The sequence below is a fragment of the Oryctolagus cuniculus genome, chromosome 2 (assembly GCF_964237555.1).
Source record: "Oryctolagus cuniculus chromosome 2, mOryCun1.1, whole genome shotgun sequence".
Lineage (NCBI taxonomy): Eukaryota > Metazoa > Chordata > Mammalia > Lagomorpha > Leporidae > Oryctolagus > Oryctolagus cuniculus.
The window spans coordinates 55,505,712-55,533,601 of record NC_091433.1 but is presented as its reverse complement, the minus strand read 5'-3'; the positions used below and the strand labels follow the sequence as shown (position 1 = coordinate 55,533,601).

The following is a 27,890-nucleotide window of genomic DNA, read 5'->3' as shown; positions in this document are numbered from 1 at the left end:
CCATCTTCTACTGCTTTCCCAGGCCATAGCAGAGAGCTGGATTGAAAATGGAGCAGGCAGGTCTCGAACTAGGGCCCATCTGGGATGCCAGCACTGCAGGCAGTGGCGTTACCTGCTAAGCCACAGCACCAGCCCCTTATTTTACCTTTAGTAAGTGATTTTTGCCAAGGTATAACAAAAAGTTTTAATATTTACTTTTCTCTTTATGTCACATTAACTGAGCAGAGGTTATAGACTCTTATAAAACCACTATAAGACTATAAGACTTTCTGGCTGGGCTTTCCTTCAATTTAGTCACAGATGTATAGGCGGCTCAAATAAGAATGGCTGGCATTCTTCCTGAAAAATAATTAATGAAGAATAAAATAAAGCCACATTCATTAAAACCTTCTTTAGGTTTTCAAATAGGATGTTGGAAAAAATAATCTGAGAACAACTATGGAGTATATATTTATATATTTTGCCCAATCCTTGAATGATATCAACAATTCTTTTCTCCAGCTAAAAAAGACCCAGCAAAACTGGGAAGGGCACAATATTTTTGGCTCTATCATATTTGCAAGTGAATACCACTCTTCAATATTTTGAAGTTAACCATGCTTTCACAAACCCTATATTTACTTCCAAATAGAAGAGTTATATATGCCATGGTTGAGAGTCTCAAGAAGCTACAAGAAGAGTTCTTAATTTGATCCATAAAATATTTTTTTTTGTAAATTTTATTTAAGGTATGCAATGTTCATGTATTTCCTATATACAGATTAAGGAACATAGTGATGCTTTCTACCTTACCCTCCAGTTAACTTTATACTCATAAGATTAACCCTACACTAAGCAAAGAGTTCAACAAATAGTACAAAAAAGCACTGTTCCTCAACAGTCAAGACAAGGGCTATAAACACTCATCAAATCTCAAAATGTCAATTCCACACCTATAGAAAACATATGGTATTTGTCTTTTTGAGACTGGCTCATTTCACTAAGTCTAATGGTTTCCAGTTGCACCCATTTTGTTGCAAAACAGAATTTCTTTTTTTTTTTTTTTTACTTCTGTGCAGTATTCTATAGTGTATGAATACCACAATTTCTTAGTCCAGTCTTCAGTTGATGGACATCTGGGTTGATTCCACATATTAACTATTCTGAAATTGAGCTGCAATAAACATGGGGGTAGAGATCACTTTTTTTTTTTTTTTTGAAAGGCAGCGATTAGACAGTGAGAGAGAGAGAGAGAGAGAGAGAGAGAAAGGTCTTCATTTTTCTGTTGGTTCACCCCACAATGTGGCCACTATGGCTGGTGGGTTGCGGCTGGTGCGCTGCCCGATCTGAAGCCAGGAACCAGGTACTTCCTCCTGGTCTCCCATGCAGATGCAGGGCCCAAAGACCTGGGCCATCCTACACCGCACTCCCGGGCCACAGCAGAGAGCTGGACTGAAAGAGGAGCAACTGGGACAGAATCCCGCAACCCAACCAAGACTAGAACCAGGAGTACCAGCGCCACAGGTGGAGGATTAGCCTAGTGAGCTATAGCGCCCCGGCCCCAGATCACTCTTTCATATGCTGATTTTATTTCCTTTGGGTTAATTCCCAGGAGTAGGATGGCTGGGTCATATTGTAGGTCTATATTCAGATTTCTGAAGCATCTCCATGCTGTCTTCCACAGTGGTTACACAATTTACATTCCCACCAGCAGTGGATTAGGGTACTTTCCCCCTCACATCCTCGCCAGTGTTTATCATTTGTTGATTTTTGTATGAGAGCCATTCTACTGGGGTGAGGTGAAACCTCATTGTGGTTTTGATTTGCATTTCCCTGAGGGCTAGTGATCCTGAGCATTTTCTCAAGTGTCTGTTTGCCATTTGAATTTCGTCTCTAGAAAAATGCCTGTTTAAGTCCTTTGCTCATTTTTTAACTGGATCATTTGTTTTGTTGTTGAGTTTCTTGAGCTCTTTATAGATTCTGGATATTAGTCCTTTATCAGTTTCACAGTTCACAAATATTTTTTCCCATTCTGTCAGTTGCCTCTTTACTTTGCTGTGTTTCTTTTGCAATGCAGAAGCTTCTCAGCTTGATATAATCCCAGTTTTCAATTTTGACTTTGATTGGCTGTGCTTCTGGGGTCTTTCCCAAGAAGTCTTTACTTATACCAATGTCTTGTAAGGTTTCTCAATAATTCTCTAGTAATTTGATGGTACTGAGTCATAGATTTAGGTCTTTGTGATCCATCTGAAGTAGATTTTGTATAAGGTGTAAGGTAGGGGTCTTGTTTCATACTACCACATGCAGAGATCCAGTTTTCTCAGCACTATTTGTTGAAGACACTGTCCTTGCTCCAGGGATTGATTTTAGCTCCTTTGTTAAAGATAAGTTGGTCATAAAGTGTGTAGATTGATATCTGTTGTTTCTATTCTATTTCACTGGTCTATACATCTATTTTTTTTTTCAAGTACCAGGCTGTTTTGATTGTAACTACCCTGTAGTATGTTTTGAAATATGGCATTGTGATGCCTCCAACTTTGTTTTTTTTTTCATATAAGATTGCTTTAGCTATTCAGGGTCTCTTGTGTTTCAATATGAATTTCAGCATTGTTTTTTGTAGGTCTGAGAAGAATATCTTTGGTATTTTGATTGGGATCTCATCGAATCTGTACATTGCTTTCGGTAGTACAGATATTTTGACAATATTTCTTTAAAATACTAAGGTATGGGGCCGGCACTGAGGCATAGTAGGTTAAAGCCCTGGAATCCTATATGGGCTTTCCAGCTGCTCCACTTCTGATCCAGCTCTCTGTTATGGCCTGGGAAAGCAGTAGAAGATGGCCCAAGCTCTTGGGCCCCTGCATCCGCATGGGAGACCCAGAAGCTCTGGCTCCTGGCTTCAGATCAGTGCAGCTCCAGCCATTGCGGCCATTTGGGGAGTGAACCAGTGGATGGAAGACCTCTCTTTCTCTGCCTCTGCCTCTCTGTAACTTTGCCTTTCAAATAATAAATAAATCTTTTTAAAAATAAAGTAAAACACTAAGATATTAGGGCCAGCACTGTGGCATAGTGCCTCAGTGCTGCAGTGCCAGCATCGCATATGGGTACCAGTTTGAGTACAAGCTGCGCCATTTCCCATCCAGCTCCCTGCTAATGTGCCTGGAAAAGCATAAAAGGATGGCCCAAGTACCTGGGCCCCTGTACCAATGTGGAAAACCCAGAAGAAGGTCATGCTCCTGGCTTCATATTGACCCAGTTCTAGCTGCTGCAGCTATTTGGGGAATGGGCCAATAGATGGAGGATCCCTCTCTCTCTCCCTCACTTCCTCCCTCCCTCCCTCCCTCTCTCTAACTCTACGTTTCAAATAAATAAATAAATCTTAAAAAATACTAAGGTATTTAGAAATCATCTTTTTTAGTATATTTTCAGAAGGGAATTTCAGAAATTTGTCAAAAGGTTTAAAAAAAAATTTAAAAATCAACCACCCTGATCTCCCTGGGGTGAATGCAAGTTTATTTTAATTGATCACCATCACAGAAACATTCTCTGTCAGCCTTCTCCGAAACCTCCAATTGTGGACAGAATTTTCTGATGCCACCACACAGGGAGCAACTATTAATGAAACTGCATGCCTATGTTTCCTCATTGTAGCAATCCTTTACTTAAATGTTAAAATATAATCATACATTTCAAGTGATCAAAATTTCCAATCTTGACAGTGATTTTTAATTAAAAAAGTATCTACCAAGTAGAAAAATCTACACATGTAAAGTAATAAGATTTCCATCACTTTTATTCCATTACTCTAAAAGCACTTTGTAGTCATTTATTCCATCCTATAATTGAGAGCCCATTTGCCAAAATTATAATGGATTTTTTATTCATTTCAAATCATCTAGCAAGAATTAGCAGACTTTTGAACAAGAAGTTTTTAATGTTTCCTTTTAAAAGAAAAGATGTAAAACCCTGCAAATAGATCACAAGGGTAACAAATACTAAGACACATGGTATACCTTGCTTAAAAGATTAATTCTGTATGAGTAGGATCTGAAGAATAAAATAGTCTCATAAGAATTATATGGCAAAATGCTAAACTGCCAGAAGAAAAACTTGCTGGGGCTAAGTCATCCCAAGTAAGCATAGGTAAACTCTATACCTAATGAGACAGGTATTTTAGAAAATGCCTAAAATTAGTTTTGACAAAGCCACACAAAGTGGCCTTTGGTTTTGTAGATCCACAGACTGCTGACAAAGACCCCTAGTACAGTACACTGTATCAAAGGGTAAATTTTTCTAGGTAAATAATTTGCTACACAAAGGAATATTTTTTTTTTTTTTTTTGACAGGCAGAGTGGACAGTGAGAGAGAGAGACAGAGAGAAAGGTCTTCCTTTGCCGTTGGTTCACCCTCCAATGGCCGCCGCGGTCGGCGCGCTGCGGCCGGCGCACCGCGCTGATCCGATGGCAGGAGCCAGGAGCCAGGTGCTTTTCCTGGTCTCCCATGGGGTGCAGGGCCCAAGCACCTGGGCCATCCTCCACTGCACTCCCTGACCACAGCAGAGGGCTGGCCTGGAAGAGGGGCAACCGGGACAGAATCCGGTGCCCCGACCGGGACTAGAACCCGGTGTGCCGGCGCCGCTAGGTGGAGGATTAGCCTAGTGAGCCGCGGCGCCGGCCTAGGAATATTTTTTTTTGACAGGCAGAGTTAGAGTGAGAGAGAGAGAAAGGTCTTCCTTTTTCCGTTGGTTCACCCCCGACATGGCTGCTACAACCGGTGCACTGCACCGATCCAAAGCCAGAAGCCAGGTTCTTCCTCCTGGTCTCCCAAGCAGGTGCAGGGCCCAAGCACTTGGACTATCCTCCACTGCCTTCCTGGGCCACAGCAGAGAGCTGGGCTGGAAGAAGAGCAACTGGGACAGAATCCAGCACCCCAACCGGGTCTAGAACCTGGGGTGCTGGCTCCACAGGTGGAGGATTAGCCTAGTGAGCCATGGCGCCAGCCACAAAGAAATATTTTTCATTGCCAAATTTAACAATCAAGTAAATGAAATCTCTTATTTGATTGAACCTCACCAGATTGTTTCTGAGTCACTTTTGAGATGTTATAAAACTATCAGCTACAAATCTAAATGGAATTTCCCTATAGGGAAGGGTATTGTGGCACAGTGGATTGATTAAGCAGCCACCCGGGACATTCACATCCCATATTCGAGTTTCAGTTTGAGTCCTGGATACTCCATTTCCAATCCAGTTCCCTGGTAATATATCTAGGAAGTTCTTGAGTCCCTATTATCCACATGGGAGACCCAGATGAAATTCCTGGTTCCTGGCTCAGCCCTGGATGTTGTGGCCATTTGAGGAATGAACCACTGGATGAAAGGTGTGTATGTGTGTGTAGAGAGACAGAGAGACAGAGAGGGAGGGAGGGAGGGAGGGAGAGATAGAGAGAGAGAGAGAGACGGACTCTGCCTTTCAAAGACATAAATTAAAAAAAATATCAATTCCCTATCATTCTCCCTTCCTATTTTCTATACCTGAACATTTTTACTCAGATCTTTGACATATTCTGGCAAAATGACACTGGCATGACTCACTTAAGTATATTGCTAATTTTGTTTCATGCTAGAGTTGAAAGGGAACTATTTTTGCAACAATAGATGTTAATAAAAATGAATATGAAATATTTACCTTGAATTAAACGCTATAAAAAAAGTGAAGTGTAATAGTAAATGCTGACAACTAAAGAACTTCTAGAGCACTTCAAGCATTCTTGTTTAGGGACTTTAGTCTTGCAGTGTGCAACTGTATCTTATCGTTCTAGTCTTTTACTGTTCAGCCTCTCTGAGGAATAAATCACAAAAAAAATTTCTCACAGAAGTATAAAGATACTGCATTAATGTTACCAAAATACTTCTTCAAAAAGTGTTAATTCTGAGAACTCTGTAAAAGTGTTCAAAAGTGTCTTCTGCTATACTACATTCTAAATGTGAGACTACTGTTTTACTTCAATAACTAGAATTAATGGGTTAGTTTTAAATCAAGCATTCCAGCTGGATACAGGTATTCAGAAAACTGTAAAGGATACTTGCAAACCTCACTCACATTAGAGAAGTTGATAGTAGGTTTTATTTGGCATTTTTATTAAAAGGAAAAATCAGAAATCAAAGGAGAATTAAAAACACTAAAGCATATTATAAAATAATAAATAGAAATGCTGGGGATGGCATTTGGCACAGCAATGAAGTCACTACTTGGAATACCCGCATGAATTGTTGGAGTCCAGGCTTCCAACTAGATTCTGCAAATATACACCTGGAGTGGCAACAGGTGGCTCAAGTACTTGGGTCCCTGATACTCAGGTGGGAGACTCAGATTAAGATCTGAACTCTTGGCTTTGACCTGACTCCACCTTGGTTGTTGCAGGCATTTGGGGGAGTGAAGCAGTGGATAAAAGACCGACCTCTCTCTACATAAAATAAAAAGGAAAATTTGAATAAGAGAAAGAAATACTGATCATCTTTTCATAAGAATGACCACACACAAAGTTTGGGCAGTTTCTCAATTAATTCCCATTTAATTAATACCAATTAGTTTTACAAGGTATACAACTTACCAATGAATACATAGTTTTCACAGTAAGTAGCTCAATACAGAAACAATAAGGTATATTGTAAAATAATTTCATAAAGGTAATAACTACAAATACTAAAATGATATTTAAGCCAGATACTCATTAAGTATGTAAGAATACTATTGAAGAGAACAGCACACCTCTTGGGGCCCAAATGAATCCCTAAACCTAGGGAATCAATAAAAATTAAAGATGAAAAAGTTATTCGGTCATCTATTCTATACTCTTACAAAACAGTTCCCAGTAGTATGTGATTTAATTTTAATTCATCTGGTTTAAGATATTCTTGCTAATAACAAATTCCAATTACTTTGCTTAGAAACCTATTAGCAGACTGGCTGGTATTGATATAATACTGCAGTTAATTGCACTTTCTAGATTTGGGGAACCAGGCTGCTCTGCAGCAATTCTATAAACCTAATTAGACCGTGTAATGTTAATTTTTTTTCACAAGTTTTAGTGTGCCAGGTTCTTGCAGTCAGTGAACTGGATCAGGTCTCCCTGTTGGCATGTTTAAATACTTCTGAGGAGCAGCACTTGAAAATGCCACGAAGGCTGGGGAGCCAAGGAGGGAATTTATAATGGTGCAGAAATGAGAACATTTCTCATTTTGAAATATTCAGGATTCCTAGCAAATGAAGCAACTGAAAGTTAGTTCTCCCCTGTCCAAAAAAGACTGAAGCCCAGGGTAATTGCAGTTCAAGCTGTCTCAGAGTTGCATTCTGAATCACAGGGCTGAACTAGAATTAAATGGTAAACCCCATTTTTAAAAACTAAGATTACTGAAATGCTGAGTATACAGTTTTGTGATTCTATTTTTTAAACACATCAGCCATGTTGATATATTAGAAATCAAAAACTACATAACAATATCAGGATGAAATTTCTTCTCCAATTTCAAATTTTAAATGCTTTTTCTAGTCTTGGCTTTACAGTCCACTAGACTTCAGACTAAAACAGTACAATGGCAAATATGCTGTATAATCATAATATCTAAAATATTTGGTATTACATATAATCACAACTACATGGTTATAGTTCAACTTAAAATACACATATATATCTGTCTATACAAACACAGTGGTGGGTAGAGGGAGGTGGAGAGGCACCCAGTATGTAGCACAGATATAACCAACAGGAATTAAGTTCCCTTTTGATAGTTACAGTTCTCTAATAAACTGTTGCTCTTTTATTTGTATTTTTCCCAGAGCAAGCACGACTATTAACTACTCAAATGCCTCGCATGTGAGCTAGTTGTCTTGGGTCATTGTGTTTACTACAAAGCCAATACAGATGCTCCTGCAGTCCAACCCTCTCTAATGAAGTTTCACAGTCTCTCTGCTGCAACTTTCTCAGCTCTTGCTCAGACAGTGTAGCATTTGAATTTGTTGACAGCCCTGCCCTTAAGTTATTTTTGCTTGTTTTTTATAGGGCAATATTCTCTAATTATTTTACTTCTGCCTGTGCCTTCTTTCAACTCTCCTCCTGAAGCCTAAAAGAAGGCATTCTCCATGCCTCTTCCTGTCTACCCATACTTTTTGTCCATTCCCAAACTACAGTCCACTCCCTGACATCACATTCCTGTGCGTGATTTGCACTTTCCAACCATTTCTGTTTACTATTCTGATCTCTACCTTCCTTTGACTGATCTGCATTTATAAAACTGTATATGCCCAAAGCAAATGTTTTGTCTTGGAGCCCCTAAAACAACTCGTCCTCTAGACAGGCACTCCTCAAAGTACTTCCCCAGACCAGCAGCATCAGCATGATAGGAGCTCAGATTCTCTACCCTACTGACATCTATCCAATCAGAACTTCTGGGCATGAAGTTGACCAATCTGCATTGGAATGCATCCTCTAGGTGATCCTGATGCCAAAGCAGGAGCACTCCTTCTCAAGGCATCAACATCCTTCCTTTCCCATTCCATCAAGCACATTCCTCCTCTCATCAGCAACACTTTGCAAGTCTACTTCCAAAATCTCTTTGTATTCAGTTTCTGGGTCCCTCTCCTAGTTGCATTATTATATCCTAAGAGGTGATTCTCTCTTTCCTTGATTATATCTAATATTCTGTTTCCAGATTATTCCATATTGCCCAGACTATTCATAACCAATTCAAAGTCTTTGATGGCTCAGAACCTATTTATCTTTCTAGAGTCCTCTCTTCCATTCTTCCCCACCCTAATCCCATCTTCCAGCCATGTAGTCCCCAGGATTAGTCACAGTCCTGCATATTTTTGAATACACTGTTCCTCTGCCCTCATGTGCACATATCCTCCACATATGCTTTTCTGAGACAAGCTCAGACAGCACCCAGCCCCATAAACTAGATGTTGTGTTCTCTGTGGCTCCTTGGGTCCAGTGTACATAGCTAATACACTTCTTGTCTTACCCACTGCAATTGTTTATGTGGCCCATAAACTTGTGGACAGAAAAGGTTATGACTCATTTTGTTTATCTAGAACCACACATAGCGAGATGACCACAAAATTTGCTATCAAGCCCACGGCACTTTTGAGAGTAAAAGGATAATAATGGCTAAGGGCAACAGATGTAAACTAATATAAATAATTACTCTAATAACAGACCCCAGGAGCCAAACACCTCATCATCTGGGTCCTGACTGCACCCTGGGCTTATCAAGTATTATACCCTTCCTAATCACACTGGCCTTCCTTTTACTCCTCAAACATTCCAGCCTCATTCCAATCTCAAGGATTTATGTGAAATTACCCTATTATCCAAATATCCCTCTTGTAACATAGTTCATGTGAACTTGTCTTTGTTGTTAAAATCTGTAGTGTTGGGTCATAAAGCATAGCACTGAAGTTAAAACACCTGAGATTGAATCCTGGCTGAATCACCTACTGTGGACAAACAGTTCATCTCTCTGTATCTCAGTAGTCTCATCTGTGAAGTGGGAATTAGATAAGACCTGCATTAGAAGGTTGTTGTTATCCTAAATTCAATATGTGTAAACTATTACCACCATAATTATTTACTACTCTACAGTATATCCAATGCCTAGAGCAATAGACAGCACTAGCAGACACTCAATACTTGAAATATTTGCTGAGTGAATGATTGAATCAAGAGTTAATAAGTCACTACTCCCTTACCTCTAAAAAGCTTCTCTGTTGAACCAATAAAACCCTAACCTAGTCCATTAGCCTGCCTAACTTTTAATTTCCCTCAAAATGTGGTCCAAGCTTACTTCACCAATCTTAAATTCCACCAATTTTTCCAGTAAAACTGGATTTCTTTCTGTTCTCACTATATTCCTTTAGTCCGGAAGGTTCTTTCGTGCATATTTACCTGGTCAAATCCCACTGACGCTCTGTTTTCCAGACAAATGCCATGCCCTTCCCTTTTCCCTCTGAATAGCCATCTCCTACTGCTCTGTAAGAACCTCCTTTATATGGCAGCTTATCTCACTTAAGAGATCTGAGGCCAGGGCCCCCGGCTGTGGTGCAGCAGGCTAAAGCCCCAGCCTGCAGTGCCAGCATCCTATGTGGGCTCCAGTTCGAGTCCCAGCTGCTCCACTGCCAATCCAGCTCTCTACTAGTGTGCCCGGGAAAGCAGTGGAGGATGGCCCAAGTCCTTGGGCCCCTGTACTCATGTGACAGACCCAGAAGAAGCTCCTGGATCCTGGATTCGGATCAGCTCAGTTCTGACCATTGTGGCCATTTGGGGAATGAACCAGATGAAAGACCTCTCTCTGTTTCTACCTCTCTAACTCTGCCTTTCAAATAAAGAAAATAAATATTTAAAAAGAGAGAGAGAGAGATCCAAGGCTGTGTCCTTGACATCTTTGCATCTCCAAGGTCCAGTCCTGTGTGTCACAGGAAGGCAGTTCTAAACACATAACTTTGAATGGAAAGTTTTGGGTTGAGAGGTGTTTTAAAATGGTTTGGCTTTATATTTCAAAAGAAAATTACTATTGTCAGGGCTGGTGCTGTGGCACAGGAGGTTAATCTTCCACCTCCAGTGCTAACATCCCACATGGGCGCCAGTTCGAGTCCCGGCTACTCCTCTTCCAATCCAGCTCTGATATGGTCTGGGAAAGTGGTAGAGAATGGCCCAAGTCACTGGGCCCCTGAACCTGCATGGGAGACCCAGAAGAAGCTTCTGGCTCCCAGCTTCAGATCGGCACAACTCCAGCTGTTGCAGCTATCTGGGGAGTGAATCAGCCGATATGGAAGACCTCTCTCTCTGCCTCTGCCTCTCTGTAACTCTGCCTTTCAAATAAATAATAAATAAAAGTTTTTTTAAAAAATTACTATTGTAAGGCCGGCGCCGCGGCTCACTAGGCTAATCCTTCGCCTAGCGGCGCCGGCACACCGGGTTCTAGTCCCGGTAGGGGCTCCGGATTCTGTCCCGGTTGCCCCTCTTCCAGGCCAGCCCTCTGCTGTGGCCAGGGAGTGCAGTGGAGGATGGCCCAGGTGCTTGGGCCCTGCACCCCATGGGAGACCAGGAAAAGCACCTGGCTCCTGGCTCCTGCCATCGGATCAGCGCGGTGCGCCGGCCGCAGCGCGCCAACCGCGGCGGCCATTGGAGGGTGAACCAACGGCAAAGGAAGACCTTTCTCTCTGTCTCTCTCTCTCTCACTGTCCACTCTGCCTGTCAAAAAAATTAAAAAAAATTAAAAAAATAATAAAAAAAATTACTATTGTAATATACACAACATCTCATTTGTGGCTATTAGGATCAAGAACTGAGTAACATCTTTACTATGTCAAAACTTTCCATCTCCTCCACTGTGCATTATCTCCAATGCCTGGAGCAATGGATGGCCATTAGCAAACACTCAATAAATATTTGAAATACTTGTTTAAAGGGTGCCATGTTTAGAATATCAATACATCTTTCAGTTCTTACAAAGAATTTTGTCCACATTTAGGTATATTCTAGCTTCCTACCTTGTTCTTTTACCTCATACAAAACCTCTATAAAATCTTTTCTTTCATAGCCTTTGATTAAGGATTTTAAATCTTTAATACAGCTACTATCTTCCTGTCAGACCATAACATACATTTCCAGGAATGAGAATCAGAATTCAAAATATGAATTCAAATACCTTGCTTGATGTTGAATAATCAATCATTTTCCTGCATTACATAGCTACTGAAATTTTGCTCACAAACTCTTTAACTCTGAAGTTAAGACTTTACAAATATTGTTTACAAATGACACAAGCTCAGCATTTCATTCAAGATGCATTATTTTCTCCCCCTCCTTGTTCAATTAGCTGATCTAATACAGCTTAGATATAAACATAAGTAATATTCTATACTTTATTTCCCCAATCCACCCAGCCAGCCAAAGTAACAAAAGAATGATCCAAATCAACTGCTGTTCAACAGTTTTCAATCTCTTTATTAATAATTGCACACTCCCCAAATGGCTATTTTAAACTTTCTCCACCTACTGGTTTTAACATGAACAAAACATATCCTTGTGATAACCTTCCTTTTATTTTCTTTTATTGCAATAGGTTTAAGAAGTGGTTTTGTTGTTGTTGTTGTTGTTTTTACCTCCCAACTAGAACGTGAGCCCATGAAAGCAAGGATTTTTACTTCAATATTCTCAGTAATATTCACAGGGCCTTCTTGGAGCAGTGGGAACAAAACGGGGACAAATGGTAACAAGCAAATGCCTGACCATACTTAGACCACTGAATGGGAAACAGCTGCACAGCCAATAGGGCAAATCTTAGGGATTTACCGAACATTTTCAGTGTCCCAATCTATGGAGGAAGCATAAATGGATGTACTTTATTTTATATTACTTGAGAAAAAATGTAATACATGCATTCTGTAAACTCAGCACCAGGAGAGAGAAGGAGTCCTACAACACATGCCCTGGACCCTGGTGGCATTAAAGGATAGACTAAACTAGCATTCAATATATACATTCTGTAAACTCAGCACCAGAGGAGATACATCATGAGTGGCAACATGAATCCTCCATCTCAAGCACTCAGAATGGGCAGGATTAGGCCTTGTTTGATTTGCAGGAACCTTTAGGAAATAGGAAACCTTCAGATTTTCAACTTGGAATGTATACAAAGACTTGCATTAACTTCATGTCTAAAAACTCCAGATTTCTTAACTTGGTGGTGTGAGATTTATTGATTGTGAAGGGATGGGAGGAAATGGAGGGGTTGGGAACAGCAAAGAAAACAAACACCAATCTTGAGGCTTATGTAGATTTGGGGAACTGAGAGAGCAGTTCAAGCACTACACTTGCACCAAGTGATAGCTCCATCTCTATTAGCATACACAAACTTCCACTTGAAATAAAACTTCACAGTCAAGGGCAGAATTTTTCAGGTTACAACTCATCAGCACTCTGGAATGTCACAGTCTAATCAATTCAGTCACTAATCCTCATTTAAGCTATACTCCTTTCAAACCTGTCAGCTTACACATCACATAGAAGCTGTAGACCTAAGAAGTATTCCTAAATGAGTCCTACAATATACACCCTGGACCCAGGTAGCATTATGGATTGACTAAAGTATCACTTGCACCTACAGAGAATCATCAAATTACATACAACTTCTCACCAGTACTGAATATTTTAATAGAACCACTGAAGCTAAAGATCTGTAAACATTTCCATTACAAACCTTTATTTTCACAGACCTATGATTCAACTTTAAACACTTACTCTGAGATAAATAGTGTCGGTTTCAGACACACCATAATTTACTTAAAAGAACTTTCTACACTTCACAAATCTCAACAGATGATCTTAGTAAGTGCTCACCTTAAAATATCCAAGGGACAAAGCCTAAAAACATAAGGCTTCCCATAACCATAAAATACAACATAAGAACATATACATTTGGTCTTCAGAACTTCTATAATGTAACAAATAATCTATCATTCTAGGCCTCCTAAAACATTCACTCCCACATCCAAATCCTGATGTTTGGAATCTTTAACGGTGTCTTCAATCTACTTACTTCTCCATCTCTGCCTTCACCCTCCCGATCCAAGCAACATCATGTGCCACCTGAACTATTAAAAACTCCAAGAGGACTACTACTATATGCTCTATAGGCCAATGCACACTTCCTACAAGACGCCAGAGTGGTTTTTTTCAAAAAACATATTGGACCATATGTCTTCCCTACTTAAAAACCTTCAGTAGCTTCCCACTGCCCTTAAAACCTAATCCTAAGCATGTCTATAGGAGCCATACTACCTTTGCAGCATCATTCCATACCTTCATGTTCCAATTATATTGACCTCCTTCCAGTCCCTCACTGTCTCAGGACCTTTGTACATACTGTTTCCTCTCAGGAATACCCCTCCTACATCCGGATAACAACTCTGCTTTCAATCCTTCAACTCAAAAGTTATTTCTTCAGGTGAGGCTGTTATGACCAAACTCTTCCATTTTCTCACTCCCTGACTCATGGTTTTTCTATATTTCCCACACGACATGAAGTACAATTTTGTATAAATTATGTACAATTATGTATAAATCAGTGGAGCCTTCATTGATGTGTATTTTTATGTATATACTTCTTACTAGACAAATATTCATCCATAGGGTCAAGGACAAGGAGTGGGGTTTTGTTTTGTTTTTAAGATTTATTTGAGAGGCAGAGTTACAGAGAGGCAGAGGCAGAGAGAGAGGTCTTCCATCCTCTGTTTCACTCCCCAAATGGCCAGAGCTGGGCCAATCCAAAGCCAGGAGGCAGGAGCTTCTTCTGGGCTTCTCATGAGGGTACAGAGGCCCAGGGACCTGGGCCATCTTCTACAACTTTCCCAAGCCATAGCAGAGAGCAGGATCAGAAGTGGAGCAGCCAGAACTCAAACAGACACCCATATGGCATTCCGGCACTGCAGGTAGCGCTTGCACCACAGCACCAGCTCCAGGAGCGCCTTTTTTTTTTTTTTTTTTTTTTTTTTTTTTTTTCTTGACAGGCAGAGTGGACAGTGAGAGACAGAGACAGAGAGAAAGGTCTTCCTTTTGCCATTGGTTCACCCTCCAATGACCGCCATGGCCGGCGCGCTGCGGCCGGCGCACTGCGCTGATCCGATGGCAGGAGCCAGGTGCTTCTCCTGGTTTCCCATGGGGTGCAGGGCCCAAACACTTGGGCCATCCTCCACTGCACTCCCGGGCCACAGCAGAGAGCTGGCCTGGAAGAGGGACAACTGGGACAGAATCCAGTGCCCCGACCGGGACTAGAACCTGGTGTGCCGGCGCCGCAAGGTGGAGGATTAGCCTAGTGAGCCGCAGCGCCAGCCTAGGAGCGCTTATTTAACCACTAGCAATGTACCTGGTATACAATAAGCACCCAAAATTGTCTGACTACATAAATGGGAAAAAATATCACAATATATTGAACAGTAGGGTCATATTTCGCACCATTCATCTCAGATAAAATACCAGTATCAGAAACAGGAGAGAGACAAGAAACATGTTTCTCTTGACTCCGTAAGTGGGCAGATCTAAAGCAAGAAAGTAGTACCGATTGCATTGGGCTTCAGTGTCTGAAATACTGACAGTGTAAGTCAAAAAAGTGCCACAGGGTGGTTGGAGTAGAGCACACCCTACATCTGGTAAACTGGAGTGCTTTAGCCTATCTTAGGTGATTTAAAGGGATCCAGAACAGTCCAGTGTAGATTAGCATTCAAAAGAAGCAGAGGTCTCACAAAAGGTGGCAGTATCAACAAAAGAACTGCAAGGGACACTGCAATGCCGGCATCCTATATGGGCAGGTTCCAGTCCCAGTGGCTCCACTTCTGGTCCAGCTCCCTGCTAATGCACCTGGAAAAGCAGCTGAGGATGGCCCAAGTGCTTGGGCCCATGCACCAACATGGAGACCCAGAAAAAGCTCCTGGCTCCTTGCTTTGGACCGGCCTAGCTCTGGCCATTGCAACCATTTGAGGAGTCAATCAGCAGATAGAACATCTCTATCTCCCACTCCTTTTTTATAACTGCCTGTCAAGTGGATAAATAATTTTTAAGAAAACTTTTATTTAATAAATATAAATTTTGAAAGTAGAACTTTTGGATTATAGCAGTTTTCCCCCCATAACCACCCTCCCACCTGCAAACCATCTCATCTCCTACTCCCTCTCCCATCCCATTCACATCAAGATTCATTTTTAATTATCTTTATATACAGAAGATCAACTTAGTATATACTAAGTAAAGATTTCAACAGTTTACACCCACACAGACACACAAAGTATAAAGTACTGTTTGAAGACTAGTTTTAGCATTAATTCTTATAGTACAACACATTAAGGACAGAGGTCCTACATGGGGAGTAAGTGCACAGTGACTCCTGTTGTTGATTTAACAATACTCAGCGATCACCCTAGCTCTTGTCATGAGCTGCCAAGGCTATGGAAGCCTCTTGAGTTCACAAACTCTGACCTTATTTAGACAGGGCCATAATCAAAGTGGAAGTTCTCTCCTCTCTTCAGAGAAAGGTACCTCCTTCTTTGATTGGCCTGTTCTTTCCACTGGGATCTCACTCACAGAGATCTTTCTTTTAGGTCATTTTTTGCCACAGTGTCTTGGCTTTCCATGCCTAAGAAATTCTCATGGGCTTTTTAGCCAGAGTGGATAAATACATTTTAAATAGGATATTCTAGGGCTGTATCTCAAAAGTGCCTAGGTTAGTTTTCATTAAGGGGAGGTAACAGACCCTTGCTTATGCTCAAATTGCTTAGATGACTATTTGCATGGACAGCTAAGTTTTGCTTTTCTGATATCCAAGTGTTCCTTTCTAATATTAATCATGTAAGTCTTAAAAATTGAGTGTCTTTGGCCAATGACAGAAAATACAACAGATCTACCAACTATCAAATCAGACCAAGAAATTCAAGATGTCACCACATCCGTCATGAGTTACTGAATGAAAACGATTATCAGTACTAATAAAATATTTTAAGAGCTTTTAAAATACCCCTAGCCAGCTGAACTAGGGAGTATTCTCAAAAAGAATGGTTTTGTCAGTTTATTCTCAAATTTTTCTACCAGAAAACGAGAAGCTAACATTTCTACTTGATGACTTAAATATTCTCAGATAACTGCAATATTCAGTTATCCTTTGCCAATAAATCATTTGAAAGCGAAATCATAAAAAGGTCACCACCTCTCCAAGAGAGATGAGAGGCTTAAAACCACAAACATATTGAAAAAGTAACTTAAAAAAATCAGCATCAACTTAGATGACCTGGATGAGAATCCGTCCCAGATATTACAAAGGGACTGCACATTATTAATGACTTCAAATACTGAAATTTACATATTAAATGACAATGCAGGCAAGAACCAATAAGTGCCCTCCTCCGATTCTTACTCTTGAAAAGACGCCACAGCCTTTTTTTTTTCATTTTTTTTAACTTTTATTTAATGAATATAAATTTCCAAAGTACAGCTTATGGATTACAATGGCTTCCCCCCCATAACTTCCCTCCCACCCACAACCCCCCCTTCCCGCTCCCTCTCCCCTTCCATTCACATCAAGATTCATTTTCAATTCTCTTTATATACAGAAGATCAGTTTAGCATATATTAAGTAAAGATTTCAACTTCCCTACGTTAACTTTCCAAAATGAAAGTTAATAAAAAAAAAAAAAAAAAGGCTCACGTAGATGCAATGCCACTCACATTTGCTCAAGGCACGTCCCAGCAGAGAGCGGCTCCCCCGCCTCCCTGTGGCCCTGAAGCCCTCACGCCCCCTCGCACCTCCACCCACAGCTGGCCCCGGGGAGCATCCCAGGTCCGGCAAGAGGAGGGGCAAGAGGAGGGCCGGGGCTGCAACAGCGTAGCTCGGGGAGCCGGGTCAGGGTGCGGGACGAGGCCGGGACACCGCCCACTGCTGAGGCGGAGGAGCCGCAGTCGCCGCGGCCCATTGCCCGCGCGGCACGGCTGGCGGTTAACTAATGTTCCGAGGCGCCCGACTAAACCCTCAAAAGCCAGGGAGCGTCACGGCTAACACTCGCGTCTCGGGCGGCAGACAAATGCGTCCCAGCGGAACCGCCGGGAGCTCCGCGCCGCCGCGCCCCGCGGTGTGGGACTGAGCGAGCCGGCAGCCAGCGCGGGGCGGCCAGGCGCCGGCACAAGTTAGTTTTCCGGCCCGAACAGCCCAGCCGCAGCCCGGGAAGAGGAACAGGCTCCCAGTCCCCCGGAGAGCCCCGAAGCGCCGCCCGCAGGGAAGGGGCTTCCCCAGGCGCTGGGCGCGCACGGAGAGGGGCGGGGACGCCCCTAACAGCCATCCCCGGCCAGCCGCTCCTCTCTTCGTGCAGTGAAGCCAGAGGAACGGCCGGTCCAGGGCGAGGCCTCGGCCGCCCATCGCACCCGGTCTCCCCGCCACCCGAGTGGAGGGGGAGGCGGCGCTCTCCGTGAGAGCTGGAGGCGGGGCGCCATCGCCCTCCCACTCCCCGGCGGGCGGGCGGGCGGGCGGACAGGCTGGGGCGCCCCGGGCTGCGAGCACCCGCGGACGGGCGGTGGCGGAGGGAAGGCTGGACCAAGGGGCCTGGTCCCCTGGCCCCACGGCGGCGGCATCTCGCCTCCGTCAGGCCTGCACGCGCCACAGGCCGCAGCCTGGACCAACCCCGCGTTTCCCCCTAACCCCTCACGACCGGCACCAAAGAGTCGGACGCCGGGCGGCCGCGGCCCCCGGGAACCGGGTCTTCCTCGGCTCCTCGGGGCAGTCTCTCCCGGTGTGAGGAGAAGCCGCTAAAGCCGCCGCGGCAGCCGCAGCAGGAGCGGCGCGGGTGTCGGCGGCGGCGCCCGGGGCGGGGAAGCGAGGGAGGAAGGGGCGGCCAGGGGGCGGGCCGGCAGCGGCCAGGGTGGACTGGGTGCGCGGGGCTCGGCGCCCCCGCGGTGCCTGCGCTGCGCCAGCACCACCTGCGGAGCTGCGGCGCCAACGCCACGCCGCGACCCCGCTGCCCCCTGCTCCCGCCACACACACACACACACACGCACACACACGCGCGCGCGCGCGCGCGCAAACAAAACAAGTTGCGGGTCGCCGCCACCGGAGGGGGCCGGGCGGGTCACTCACCCTCATCCTGCTCAGCGGGCTCGGGTCGTCCGGCCGGGAAGAGAGGGAAGACCAGAGGACCACCAGCCCCAGGAAGCTTCCCACTACCAGCAAACTGCGTAAGATGAACCCGATCTTCAGCCTCATCTTCCTCCGGCGGCGAGAGACACACAGCCCGGCGCAGCCGCCGCCACTGCTCTCCCCTCCCTCCTTCCCCCTCCTCCGGCTCGCCTCCTCCTTCTCTTTCCCCCACCCCTGCCGCTCCGGCTGCCGCCCTCTCCGCTGCCTGCCCTTTTCAGCTTCAGATCCGGAACTCCCCTCGGCTCTACCTTCCCCTGGGCTCTTCCCTCCGGCCCCTCCCCGCGGCCCGCCGGCTCGGACCGCGCGCCGCCGCCGCCGCCGCTGCCCCCTCCCCTGCGGCTGCCTCCGCAGAGCTCGGGCCGCCCGGTGTCCTCGCGCTCCCGAGCTTCCTCTCTCTCCGCCTGCCCGCTTCCCGCGCCGCAGCCCCCGGCTACCTGGGTGGTAACTAACTTAGACTTTCCCCACGTCTGGTCCTTAGCCTTTGCCCTACAGTTCAGCTGCTTAAAAGCCTCCAGGCTCCCAAACTTTTGCTGTAATTCCGGACCTCAACTCTGTCCTCTACGCCTGAATCGTCCAGGATCTCCGGCCACCGCCCCCTCCGGCGGACGTGGAGCCGCTCTCGGCCGCACCTCTCAGCCTCACGCCCCGTGTCCTGAGCCCCTCGCCCACCCGCTTGCAGGAAGCAAACCAGGAAGTCGGGGCTGCCGCTGCCGCAGCTCCACGTGGCTGATTTATAGCCGAGAAGATTTTTTTTTTTACTATTTATTGTTCTTGCTTTTTCACACGGCTCCTTAAGGAGGCGGATTTGTAACTGAAAGGCCCAGGTGAGATGTGCAGATATCACTGGACCAGAGGCGCTCCAGCGTTTCTTCTCTTGCGTTCATTAGAGGAAAGTCAATCGTCCTAAGCTAACAGGCAATACCAGCCTTGTTCACGGGCTGCTAAGTTTATATTCTGAAGACAGGAGATTTCGAAACAATGCTTCACCCCTAGTGCTTTCCTCAGCTTTGATTTTAGCCACTTGATGGAGGTTTCTTAATTTCTGTTTCTCAAATGCCTTTTCTGCCAGTGACACCTAAATTATATAGGAAAGGGTACTGGCAAATATTTGACCAAACGCCACACCCTGAGGAAATAGTTTTTGCGTCCAGCTCTTCAAATAAAAACGTCAGTCGCTTTGTATCATGTTGTGAGGTGGGGTACAGTTAACTTAAACTGCCTCATTTAAGTTGAACAGAAGGTTTAAGATTTTATCCTAGATCTTACGATGTTGAAAGTTGATCTTTTTCCTGATATTGTTCTCCACCTGCAAATTTTTTACTTTAAAACAAGTAAAAGCTGCTGTTTAAAATTTAGCGTGAATAAGGAATTTGAATCACCAAGATAAAGTATTACACCAAACTGTTGTGTTCACTGTTTGGGGAACACCAGCTAGCATATTCTAGAATTCTGTAGATGTCATTTTTTTTTCAGGATTTCCACACAACATTTGAAGTAATGTGCTCATGAAGAACACAGTTCCAGAAATGCGGACTGGATTTCGGTTTTCTAAAACATGCTCACAACGCAGAGCACCTGGACGAGAGGCTGTGCAGAGTTGAATACAAATCACTGTCTGACTCAGCATTTTTTTTCATCTACTTAATTAAAATTCAGTTACTTGAAGAACAAGATGAGGGAGACTTCACTCATGACCATTTTTGGGTTATAAAAGACCTGGAACATGTAATTAACAAAGAATGAATCCGCTGAGTAATAATAAGATGCTAACAGAGCTAATGCCCCATTCCTGGGTGATGATTTAGATCAATGTTGGGATCCAGGAATTTCCTGTTAATAATTATACAAACACTGGCAAGAAGGGAGCTGGAGGAGGGGCACATAGAAAGACTCAGGTAACTTTGAAGGTAGGCCTGGGCTTTTTATGGGCCTTCAGAAGTGAGGTATACCCCCTCTGCAAAATAGACCACTGCTAGGCAGAGGTTTGGCATGGAACAGGTGATCTGCAAGGGATCTTAAGCGGATCACATGAAAGAGCAATCTCATTTTAAATCAGGAGCTGAAGTGGACCTGAATAATTAAACCTTTCATTTGTGCTCTTGTTTTCCTGGTCAGAGAACAGTTTCTTATTAGGAAAATAGGAAACATTTTTACTTTTATGAGCATAACCAGCAGGTAGGCCGATGGAAGGTAATACCACTAAGTAGTGATGGGAATTGTTCTTTGACAGTCATAGTATTCTGAGAAGATCCTGCTACCACCATCCTTCTCTTTAATTTTGCACACAGAGAATTCAAAATATGTGAAGAAGGATTCAAAGGTAAAGTTGATGAAAAGATGTGTCATTGTAAAAGTCCATGTTTCTCTGAGTCCTAACAATACTTAAAAGACATTGAAATTACACTATAAAATATATGCCCATTGCAACATGTGCTTGGAAGGACTTTGTGGAGTTGACAGGACTGTTTAAGAAATGAGGAGTACTCTGAACCTAGGGTTCTTATCTGCCAAGTAGTGATTACAGGACTCACTTCACAATATTATCTAAAATAATACCGGGGTCAAGTACATATGCAAATATAAAGTAAAGATAGTGTGATGGAATGAGTCTCTATGAATGCTACACTTACCACTATGTGATAGGGATTGTTAGACTGAAATACTTCTGGTTTGTCAAACTAAGAGCAACGTTCAGAGCCAGAGGGTAAAAGCTAGAACTGAAGGGATGGATGTAGGTTGTAGCCAAGAGAACCTTTGTACTCTGCCAGGTTATGGGGTCACGTGTGGAAAGTCACGTGGTGCCTTTGGCTTGGCAGCCAACCAGGGTCTTAGAAGCAAGGTAATGGGGAAGGAAAACATGCTTTGTGCACCTAATGTGTGTAAGATGCTTCACATTTTTTATTTCATCCAACCTTTGCACACCCTAAGGTTGATACTAACTATGGCTGTTCTCCAGCTTGGATTCAAATCAGGTTTTTCTTTTTTCTTTTTTTATTTGAGAGAAAGTGAGACAAATAGAGCTCCTATCCAGTTGTTCACTCCCTAAATGCCATCAACAGCCAGGACTGGACCAGAGCCAAAGCCAGGAGTCTAAAACAATGGGGATCTCCCACCCAAAGCAAGAGCCACACTAACTGAGCCATTATTCCCTCCTTCAGGGGCCTGCATTAGCAGGAGCCAAAGTCAGGAGCCAGAAATCAAAGCCAGGCACTCTGATGTGGAATGAGGGAATCTTAACCACTAAGCAAAACACTTGCCCCTAAAGTAAGTTTTGCTAACCTCAGAATTCTTACCACTATATCCCTATTCTTTGCCAAAGTGGACTAGACTTCTGGGCCTGCAGTATAAGTAAGTGCTCCCAGATAGGATGCAAAACGTCAGGATTTTTGTTTTTGTTTTGTTTTGTTATTGTTAATTCCTTTCTGTGTCACTTCTGCTGAAGGAGAACCCACAGTAAGGAACTGTGCCAATTCGTGAACAGTACTCCCCTGGGGCTCTCCCAGCCTCCTCTATGCTACAGCCAAGCTGAACTTCCTAAATTTCTAAATGTAACTCAACTTGCCTCCAGGCCTTTGTGGAGGGAGTATTTTTTTTTTTTTTTTTTTTTTCCTGAAATACCTTCTGACACCTAAACATTAAGCTTAGATGTCAGATAAAAAAGCTTTTTTCTAGACTTTCTCACATTGTTTCCCACTCATATGCCAGGATGGGTACCCTGCTAGGTGCTTCCTCTGCACCTATGCTTCTCCTTCCCTCTTAATTACCACTGTATTGTAACCCTTTGTCTGCTCCTAGATAAAAAGGTACATGAAGGTACAGCCTATTATATCCCTGTGGCTGGTGTGCAGAGAGAATTCAATAAATAGTTTCTGATGGATTGCCGAATAACTGGGTTGAGAATATAAAAGGAAAAAAAACTTAGAAGAGAGGTCAGGGGTTGCCCAGCTGCCGCTTCTATAGCTGGATGTTCTTACAAGAAGAAACTCTCAAGGTTTTATTTCACTAGAAAAGTGATTATTTTGCACATAGTCATCATCAACGGAGATGCTATTGTTTCCTCCTGACTCAGCATCCTACTAACGCTATTCAAGACTAAGAAGAAATGATCGTTTTGATTTAAATTCAGATACTGTATCCACTGAGATTTATCTTTCTTTCAAATATTAAATGGGAACATGGAGCAGCTATGAGCAATTACTATCTGCAACCACATTTTAACTATGTCTAGTTGCCAAGTACTGAGGTTAAATTAGAATTGGTGGCCTATAAATTATGGGTTAATTACCCTATTACCTATCTCATAAAACATTTAATCACCTCTTTTCCTAGAAGGAAAATATTACCAATAGTAATATTTTTGATATGTTGTTTAGAAAAAGAAATACTATTTAGATATCAAGAAAAGTACAGTTTATTAAAAATGTATTAATTTTGTATAGTATTTAGTGGTTATATCTTCATGGCAAATTACCCTAAATTTAGCACTCTCGAACAACAGATATTTGGTATTTCACACACTTGGTGAAGGTCATCCATCTAGGAGTGGCTTCAGTGAGTTCTGGCTCAGGTCTGTTGTGAGGGTCTTGCCAGGCTATCAGCTGATGTTGCAATCTCATGACTCAGCTGGGCCTGGAGAATCTGCTTCCAAGGTCACGCACATGGAGAGCAGGTGAGCCTCACTTGGAGATGATGGGAGACTTCAGTTCCTTACTATGTGGGCCTCTCTATAGGGCTACTCAAGACAGGGCAAACAGACTTTCCCCAGTATGAAAGATCTGAGGGAGGGAGAGCTCAAGATGGACCCCACTTTCTGGTACAGTGTTGGGGTGGTAGTGGGGGGCTGCACAAGAGTGTGAATACTAAAATGTGGATATTATTTTAGAGGCTTAAGAACAGTTCTGGTAATCTAGCTGGGTCAGAACACTATTTTTTTTTTTCATTTATTGGAATAATTCAGTTACTGTTATGATAAGCGGAAATGTTCAGAAAGAATCCTGGTTTCAAATAATTGCTTACTTCTGATTATCTTACAAAGAAATACTCTGAATACCCTGGTTTCTTTTTTTGTCTTCATCTATAAAACTAAGATGTTGGATCAAAATAATGTTTAACTTCCATTCCAATACTAAAATTCTGAGATTGACCTATGATGTTTATATATACGTTTGAGATTTTAAATGTGTACTCTCATATGGAATACTACGAAGTCAAATTCCGCCTTTGTAATTTTTTTTCCTGATACGGATTACTATTTCTATCATAAGCCTAATGGATAATTCCTGAGTTGTACTCATCTGGAATAAAAGACTGTTGTCAAGGGCTTTCATTTGATGAGGTTAATGGTCTCCTACAGTGTTTTGAAGGCAAAAATGCTTATTTAAAAGCTCTCTTAGATTTCACACTGTAGAACACCACCTCTTCATAATTTGGTACTGTTTTTGGTCTCTCATAATTCAGAAGTGCTCTTCTAATTTAACTATTTATTAAAGAGGTGATTGAAACAGATTTTATCTCTCACCACTCAATTCGAACTTCTTTAACAGCTTCCAGTTGCTCTTAGAATTGAGCCCAAACTCCTCAGTTTATAACAAGCCCTTGGAAGCTTGCCTCTGCTGGTCACAGCTCCATGGCTACACATTTCCTCCCTTTTACAAACTGAAACTATAACTATCTTGAAAAGACCAAGTTCTGTTTCACTTTTAAGACTTTTGTGCCTGTTATCCCTTATCCAAAACATATCTGTAACTTCTGCACCACCCTCTCCCCCACCAAACTCCTGATGAGCCTTCAGAGTTCTATTAACCCTTCAGTTCTTTCAGAAACGTGATTTTCTTCAGACCCCACCACCTTGCTAGGTTAGGAGTCCCCAGTAAGTCTCTAGAGCACATCAAACTCTACTTTTCTGTAATCATTATTCAATTGTCTGTAGCCTCCGTGAGACCAGGATTCTCTAGGCAAGGTCTATGTTATCATTACTACTCCTAGATACAATGACTGGCACGGAAGAAATGCTCAGCATTTGAGAGAATGAGGGAGTAAAAGTACAATTCATGTGTTCACTGTTGTCATCACACAGAAGTTTGGAAGCATCCTGCTGTGGTTTGAACATAGTTTGTCCCCCCTAAAACTCATCTTGAGGTTTGATTCCAAATGGAACATTACGGAGCAGGGGGCTTTTAGAGGTAATTCGGTCTCTTGTTAGTAAGTGAGGTCTCTGGGGACTGCATTAGTTACTTCAAGGGCAGGTTTTTATAAAGCAAGCCTGACACCACCACTGGGTCTCTCTCACCCACATGCTGCACACCACACACACCTGATTCCTCTTCTCCTTCTGTGCCATGAGCTGACAGCACAAAGTGCCTACAAGAAGCCTATCAGATGTGGCCACACAGTCTTGGACTTCTGAACCTCTGGAACTGAGCCAAAATAAACCCATTTTTATAATTTCCCCATCTTCAGTATTTTGTTATAGCAACAGAAAATGGGCTAAGTAATTAGCCTTAGTCCATTAGTAATTATGAAGTAACAGATCTTAAGAAGCCATAATTTCTAAATGTTTTAGCAGAAGCATGTTTCAAGTAGGTTGCTTTGCTCTTATTTAGTTCCTGGAAAATGAAACAATAGCTATTTGAAACTACCTACCTGCTCACTGAAGGGAAAATGCATTTCTCAGGACCTCACATCTTTAACTTAGGAACCTGTTCTTTATAAGACAAACTAGCCTCTATTATTATCTAGAGATAATGTTGATTATCTCTAAAGCCCTAACTGATGCAACACAGGTGCAATGGAAAGAAATTATGTCAGTAAAAGAACCCACCCTGACATGTGAAATGAAGTATGACTTGGCCCAAATTTCTAATTTTCCTTCAGATGCTGAAATTTCATAAAATTAAGGTCTGAAGTTCACTGAAGGGACTCTCAAGTTCTCAGTATAGTGGTTAAATGACCTGAATTTCTTCAAAACTGAAATTTATCAAGGTGTACTGTAAGTCCTATTACAGTCTGTATATAAAACTCTGCCTCTGCAAGCAGTAGTTTCAAACAGCTGTCAGTTTACTATCACATCCCTCCAGAGATCCTCCTTTCTCCAGCTGCGTCCAGAACTTCACACTTTTTAATGTCAGAATTTGGAACCTAACAAGACAAGTTAGCCTCTCTCTTACTAAAAATCTCTTAGAGGGGCCAGTGCTGTGGCATAAGAGACTAAGCCTCCACCTGCAGTGCTGGCATCCCATATGGGCCTTGGTTCATGTCCTGGCTGCTCTTCCACTCAGCTCCCTGCTAATGCATCTGGGTAAGCAGCAGAGAACAGCCCAAGTACTTGGGTCCCTGCACCCACATGGAAGACCCAGAAGAAGCTCCTGGCTCCTGGCTTTGGATCAGCCTAGCTCCAGCCATTGCAGCCATCTGGGGAGTGAATCAGGCAATGGCAGCTTTCTCTCTGTCTCCCTCTTTTCTGTGACTCTGCCTCTCAAATAAAAAACCAAAATCTTAAAAAAAAAAAAAAAAAAGAATTACTTAGATCATAACTTGGATGAGGTATGGAACGGAAATAAACCATGTTGAAAAGGGCCACAGAACCCAGGCTACTGTATATAAAATGAGAGATGTCACTAGGCCACAGTGTAACTGGAGGAATGCAGAGATGCGTGGACCCAGAGAAAGGAGCCAGGGAACAAGGGATGTTCCTGTTCCTTAGGACGAGATCTGCACGAGATCTGGATCCTAAACGGCAACATCATGGGAACAGCAAAGAAGTGCTTAGCACCGTCTTCTGAAAATTTTTGTATTAAATAAGATTAGCTTATTTTAAATATTGGACTATGCCTGTGAGCTTTTTTAGATATTTCAGAAAGGGTATGCAAAGTTACATACAAACTACAGAGAGTTTATTCCAGGTGATTTGGGAATTAGCAGGTGGATAGAGACTAGATTATTTATAAACCCAAACCTTTAATTTTCCAACTATACCATACTGCATCTTACTTACATCTGGAAGTTTCATCTTTTTTCTAGTTAGTTCCTAACAACTGAACAACGAACAAGTCCATTTTCTCTTATTTGAACATGTGGCTGTATTCAATACTATTTGGAGAGCTACACCAGGGAGTTGTGAGCCAAGAGTGCTGATCTACAGGGGAGCTCAAAATACTGTCGTTTAGATAAAGTACCTTTTGGCATATTGTGAGTTGTTTTGGAATTTTAATTTTAATTACATTTCTGTTTGAAGAGTGGTCTTTGAAGACTTCGTCTTATGAGATGACTTCTTTTTCTCAAATCATATAAAATGAAATTTAACAAATTGAATCCTTTCTAGCAGCTTTTATTCTATTTTTATAGATCTTTATTTTTTCAGCATACTTTTTGAGCAGGTATGATATGCTAGTCAATATGCTGGATAGTGGGGGTATAGCAGTGAACTAAAAGCAGAAATCCCTCTCTTAGTGGAGTCAAACCAAATATGTAAATTATTATATATTGTTGTTGAATAAACTGCTATATCACCTATGTGGCAAGCATTGTTCTAAGAGTTTACAAAGATAAGCTCATTTCTTTAGCTAGTGCATTAGCAGATAAGTGCTATGGCGAGAAATAAAGCAGGGAAATGGAATATGGAGTGCTGGTGGATTGAGGGGAGGTTTCACTTTTAAACACTTTTTTGTAAATTTTATTTATTTGAAAGGTAGAATTACAAAGAGACAGATCCTCTATCCATTGGTTCACTCCCCAAATGGCCACAAAGGCTGGAGCAGGGCCAATCCAAAGCCAGGAGCTATGAGCATCTTCTAGGTCTCCCACGTGTGTGCAGGGGCCCAAGTACTTGGGCTGTCCTCTGCTGCTTTCCCAGTGCATTAGCAGGGAGCTGGAGCAGAAGTGGAGCAGCAGGAACTCCAGCCAGCATCCTTATGGGATATAGTATACCACAGTGCAGGCTCCTGAGAGGATTTCATTTTTTTTTTTTTTTTTTTTTTTTGACAGGCAGAGTGGACAGTGAGAGAGAGAGAGACAGAGAGAAAGGTCTTCCTTTTCCGTTGGTTCACCCTCCAATGGCCGCCATGGCCAGCAGGCTGATCCGATGGCAGGAGCCAGGTACTTCTCCTGGTCTCCCATGGGGTGCAGGTCCCAAGGACTTGGGCCATCCTCCACTGCACTCCCGGGTCACACAGCAGAGAGC

At 42.9% G+C, this 27,890-nt stretch overlaps 1 protein-coding gene and 1 long non-coding RNA gene across 3 annotated transcripts in view; one reads left to right on the top strand and one right to left on the bottom strand.

Annotated features, from left to right (window-relative positions):
• Window positions 1-19,197, bottom strand: part of GALNT7 (polypeptide N-acetylgalactosaminyltransferase 7) — a 182,027-nt gene extending 162,830 nt beyond the window's left edge. For both annotated transcript variants that reach the window (XM_051842571.2, XM_051842572.2), the window contains exon 1: window positions 18,653-19,197. In XM_051842571.2, the coding sequence (XP_051698531.2) occupies window positions 18,653-18,778 (126 nt within the window). In that variant the 5' untranslated portion in view covers window positions 18,779-19,197. The remainder of the gene's footprint in view (window positions 1-18,652) is intronic.
• Window positions 17,718-24,217, top strand: LOC103345465 (uncharacterized). The gene is made up of 3 exons (XR_011386277.1): window positions 17,718-18,750; window positions 19,191-19,536; window positions 20,186-24,217. It is a non-coding gene; the product is annotated as an uncharacterized lncRNA (long non-coding RNA).
• The last annotated feature ends 3,673 nt before the right edge of the window (window positions 24,218-27,890 follow it).